Source organism: Pyxicephalus adspersus, chromosome Z, assembly GCF_032062135.1.
Source record: "Pyxicephalus adspersus chromosome Z, UCB_Pads_2.0, whole genome shotgun sequence".
Taxonomy (NCBI): Eukaryota; Metazoa; Chordata; class Amphibia; order Anura; family Pyxicephalidae; genus Pyxicephalus; species Pyxicephalus adspersus.
The window spans coordinates 86,423,815-86,428,771 of NC_092871.1; the positions used below are offsets into that span (position 1 = coordinate 86,423,815).

At 41.2% G+C, this 4,957-nt stretch overlaps 1 protein-coding gene across 8 annotated transcripts in view; it reads left to right on the forward strand.

Moving 5' to 3' along the window:
* ZMYM3 (zinc finger MYM-type containing 3) overlaps positions 1 to 4,957 on the forward strand; it is a 38,558-nt gene that overhangs the window by 27,499 nt on the left and 6,102 nt on the right. For all 8 annotated transcript variants that reach the window (XM_072431316.1, XM_072431312.1, XM_072431311.1 and 5 more), the window contains exons 13-19: positions 479 to 653; positions 1,362 to 1,420; positions 2,116 to 2,275; positions 2,712 to 2,827; positions 3,547 to 3,718; positions 3,795 to 3,941; positions 4,678 to 4,775. In XM_072431316.1, the coding sequence (XP_072287417.1) occupies positions 479 to 653; positions 1,362 to 1,420; positions 2,116 to 2,275; positions 2,712 to 2,827; positions 3,547 to 3,718; positions 3,795 to 3,941; positions 4,678 to 4,775 (927 nt within the window). The remainder of the gene's footprint in view (positions 1 to 478; positions 654 to 1,361; positions 1,421 to 2,115; positions 2,276 to 2,711; positions 2,828 to 3,546; positions 3,719 to 3,794; positions 3,942 to 4,677; positions 4,776 to 4,957) is intronic.

The following is a 4,957-nucleotide window of genomic DNA, read 5'->3' on the forward strand; positions in this document are numbered from 1 at the left end:
TAGGAGATGCTGGGATAGGAGTCCATGTCTATAGGAGATGCTGGGATAGGAGTCCAGGTCTATAGGAGATGCTGGGATAGGAGTCCATGTCTATAGGAGATGCTGGGATAGGAGTCGCGGTCTGTAGGAGATGCTGGGCCATTAGTCAATGTCTGTAGAAGATCATGGTATATGCTGGGCAATGAGTCCTGGTCTAGGGGAGATGCTGAGCGGAGTCATGGTCTATAGGACCAGGTTTTGAGATCCCAAGATGTGCCTTCGTATCTATAGTACATGCCGGGGATATAAGTTTATATGTATAGGAAATTCCCAGATTGAAGTGCTAACCCCCCCTTCCCAGATCAGTATGGGATGCTTCTGAGGTTGTTCAGAATTAATTGATGGGTGCATGTGACCTGCACTTTTATCTCCTCCTGCTCTCACACCAAAAGCCCATTTACACTGACCCATAACATGTCACATTACTTTTACTCCTCAGGCAGCAAGATGTCATGCCTGCAAACGACAGGGAAAATTGGTAGAAACAATTCACTGGAGAGGAGAAATTAAACATTTCTGCAATCAACAATGTCTGTTACGCTTCTACAATCAACAAAATCAGCCAAATCTCGATACACAGAAGGGACCGGAAAGTTTACTTCACAGTAAGAAAGGTAAGAGAGCCTGTTTTGTATATTGCCAAGATTTATATTTCCTTGTAGCTGTGTGCAAAATCCATTCAATTTCAGTATTATTCGTTAATCCCCCCTATGGCACATTGAAGACAAATACAGACCTGACAGTGGTCCTGGCTGCTCTCCTCTAAAACCAAAAAGTATATGATTTGCTGGGGGGTCCTCATGCAAGGTAAAAGTAGCAATAGGAGAGCTTCACAGCATCCTCGATGTCTGGGGACTGTTGGGTGGTTAACAGAAGGAATAGCAGCTGATTGGCAGCTGAGGGAAATAAGTCCTAATACTGTATCTGTAGAACATAGAGCCTATTAACAGTCAACGTATAATACCGTGTTTCCCCGAAAATAAGACACTGTCTTATATTTTTTTGGGCTTCCAAAAACACACTAAGTCTTATTCGCTGTCTCCCGCTCGGTGAGTATTTTTTTCTTTTTCTACTAGGTCTTATTTTCGGGGTAGGTCTTATATTAGGGCAGGTTGGGGGGAAAAGTGCTAGGTCTTATTTTCGGGGAAACACGGTAGCTGCAATTATAAAGCGCAAGGGGCTTCTATAACATCAGTGACTGACAAATGTTAGGTGATGGGTGACTCTCTAACCTAAAGTACTCTAGTTAGTACTGTATAAATAAAGTTGAATAATATATCCATATGGTATTTATTTATGTGGAGTGTATGTTTGTTTTACAGGTCAAAGTGTAGCAACAAAAACAACACCAAATTCACAGCCAAAAACAGAGAATAGCCCGGTGAGTTAACATCGCTTCTAAAAGTGAATCATAGTGTGTCTCAACTAACCATGTTATGGTAAAAATTTTCACTGCAGCCTGTAAATATGTAAATATATATATATATATATATATATATATATATATATATATATATATATATATATATATATATATGTGTGTGTGTGTTATAGCTAAACATTGTCAGTTTGTTAGTTAATAAAATATATAATCAAATCTACTGTTTTCCCTACTGGCAATGTGCACAACGCCTCATCCCAATAGTACAATACTTCAAACCAAAACAGTAAATAAGAAGACTTTTAGGGCATTACATTGACTGTACATATATTACTGTAAAACCAACATTTATTTTATATACAACAAAAATTATTTCCAAAATTACAATACAATGAACATGGACTTTTTCACCATGGATTCAATCAATGCATTGTTATTGTTTGATGCATTTTGCACAGTTTGGACAGTTTTGTTCGGCTCTTTTCTCAGCTCCCTGACTGTCCATTTTATTAAATATTTGTTCTGTCAGTCACGGATACTCAGAATCACAGGTAGAGGGGGGAAAGGCAAAATATAAGCAGATTACCCTTTATAATATTTCCTTTCCTTCCATCGTATCTTCGCACACAATTTTTCTGGAGACGATCAGATGCTGGACCTGAAAAATTTACTCGTTTTGTACAATGTTTTCTTAGGCTTCACCAAAACCACAATCGCCACAAGCGGCCTCGGCTCCTCCTCCTCCGCCCAGTCCCACGGTCCCACGCAAAAACAAAGCGGTTATGTGTAAACCCCTCATGCAGAATCGTGGGGTGTCTTGTCGAGTGGAAACCAGAAGTAAAGATTGTCAGACAGGTTGGTATACAATAGTGTGTGTGGCCATATATTTGCTTTTTTTTTTATCAGTTTTTAGACAGAATGGTTACAAATGTGGTTTGTGTTCAGCCAGGGGGGTTATTAAGGTTGAGTGTTTGTGTTTTATTCTGTTATAATTCTGTTATTGTGAAGCAAAACAGTAAACTGTGGCTGAACTATTCACGTATAGACATATTTTACCAATAAGCTTTATAACCAACCTTCACTGTCCTGCCTAGCTACAAGCATTGTGGCGCAATTTATCCACAGCTCGATATCAAATGTGAACACAAAATAGGAGTACAAAAAGTTTGGGGGTCAAAATGGATAAGAGAAGGCTGGCGGGGAATTGGAGCTGCATTTTAATTTTATCTGCTTCATTATAGGATTGTGTAATACACCAATGCTAATATATTTTGTTTTATTTCTACTATAGAGGAAGATTGGAAACCACAGGTTATCGTGCTGCCCATTCCAGTGCCCATATTTGTGCCAATACCAATGAACCTATACACTCAGAAAGTGCCTGTTCCCTTCTCTATGCCTCTTCCGGTGAGTAAAGCTACATTTTTATTTACTGTTTTTTTTACTTTTTCATATTTGTGTCTTATTTTTCTTTACCTTCAGAGCACTTTCATTTGCAAATATTTCTCAATAACCACAAATAAATAAAACTGCCCCAAAGGCCTTTTGCAAACTCTGATGTGTGCTTGTAAGAGTAGCAGGGACCACATTATTGTGCAGTACATTGAGGAGTTGAGGGAGGAACCAAAAGGCTCCACCCACTACAGTCTGTAGGTAAAAAGTTATGGGGTGGGGGGTGAACACAAGACCAGGCACCCTGCACAAATAGTGAAGGCAGCAGTGAATGGTCTGTAGTACAGGAAGTTCCTGCATAGAGGTAAGTAGGAAATTATGGGGTGGGGGGTGGACACAAGACCAGGCACCCCACACAAAGAGTGAAGACAGCAGTGACTGGTCTGTAGAACGGGAAGCTCCTGCATGGTGGTAGGTAGAAAGTTATGGGGTGGATACAAGACCAGGCACCCTAAACAAGGATTGAAGACAAGGATTGGTCTGTAAAACAGGAAGCTCCTGCATAGAGGCAGAGTGTCACATCTTGAAGAATTCCACAAATATTTAATTACTGAGATATAGGAACACTTGTATGTACATAATATTCCCTAATCCCAGAGCTCAGCTGTAATACATTCAGCATTATGAATAGAATACTATGAGCACATATTGATCTGATGTTTTCCCCGTGTTAGGTGCCTGTACCATTGTTGCTTCCAACCACTTTGGAGAGCACAGACAAAATTGTGGAAACTATTGAAGAGTTGAAAGTTAAAATCCCATCCAACCCCCTGGAAGCCGACATCCTGGCCATGGCTGAAATGATTGCAGAAGCAGAGGAACTGGACAAAACCTCAGACTTGTGCGGTAAGACACTAAAGGATTTTATCTGTTGGATTGTATGTGTTGGGTGTTGTTCTAATTGCTCGCTGTGTCTTTGCAGAGATGTCCAGTGATCAGAGCGCAGAAGGCCTTTTGGAAGATTGTGATATATTTGCACCCTCTCAAAATGATGTTCTCACTATGGCTGTTAAAATGGCTAATGTACTGGAGGAACCAGGACACGACCTGGAGGCTGACTTTCCTAAAAGTAATTCCCTTTTCATTGAACATTCCTAGCTGAAACGGTAAAAACGTAGTATGTAGGTTTCCTCCCACATTCCAACCACTGCATTAGAGTAATCGGTTTCCCCCGAATTCACCTTAGACTGTAATATTGACATATGACTATGGTAGGGACATTAGATTGTGAGCTCTTTTGAGGGACAGCTAGTGATATGACTATGGACTTTGTACAGTGCTGCTTAATAGGTCGGTGCTATATACTGTGTCATTATACTAATATGTTCTGTACAAGCTCCTTTCACCATTTCTGTAAAACAAGAGAAATGATACCAGTTGTTTTGAAAATCTTGGGAGTTCCTGATTTTTTTGTCAGCTGACAACACTGCCTGTACTTCACTGAAATTCTAAGCAGCGTTGTCAGCCCGAGTTCTTCTCAGACTATGAAACACCTCCACTCTCTCCATAAACTAGGGGTGGGGGTTCTGTAGTCAAGCAGTGACTGGACTGGGCTGAGGAGATATATATATACACAAATATGTGGAAGCCATGCAGAGACGGGTGATGGACCCTTCTGCAATCCTTCAGGTGTTCCAAGCTGTAGAGTATAGTAGCTCAGTGAGGTTCCCCCTCCTCTTTCTTGTAGCACCATGTGTCACAACAGCCTGATTCTCATCTGATCATTGCATGCAATGCCTGAATCTGGCCATAGAAGGCCACCGCTTTACAATGAATGGAGCGGATTCATTATATTTGTTTTACAGATACTGCTGATGTCAATCAGAGCACGGATTGCTTGTTGGACCCCAATTTGAATGCAGATGAAACACAAGAACAAGATGCAACGCGTGTAGTGAAGAAAGTGAGTATTTTCACCTGAACTGGGGTGTGAGGAGCAGTGGGCAACAGGGGACCTGGGGTGCCAAGGGGAGCAGATTACTGAGCAGTTAGAAGGAATGGAGAACTGAGAGCAGCAAGAGACCAGGGGTGCCAAGGGGAGCAGATTACTGGGCTGTTAGGAGGAATGGGGAACTGAGAGCAGCA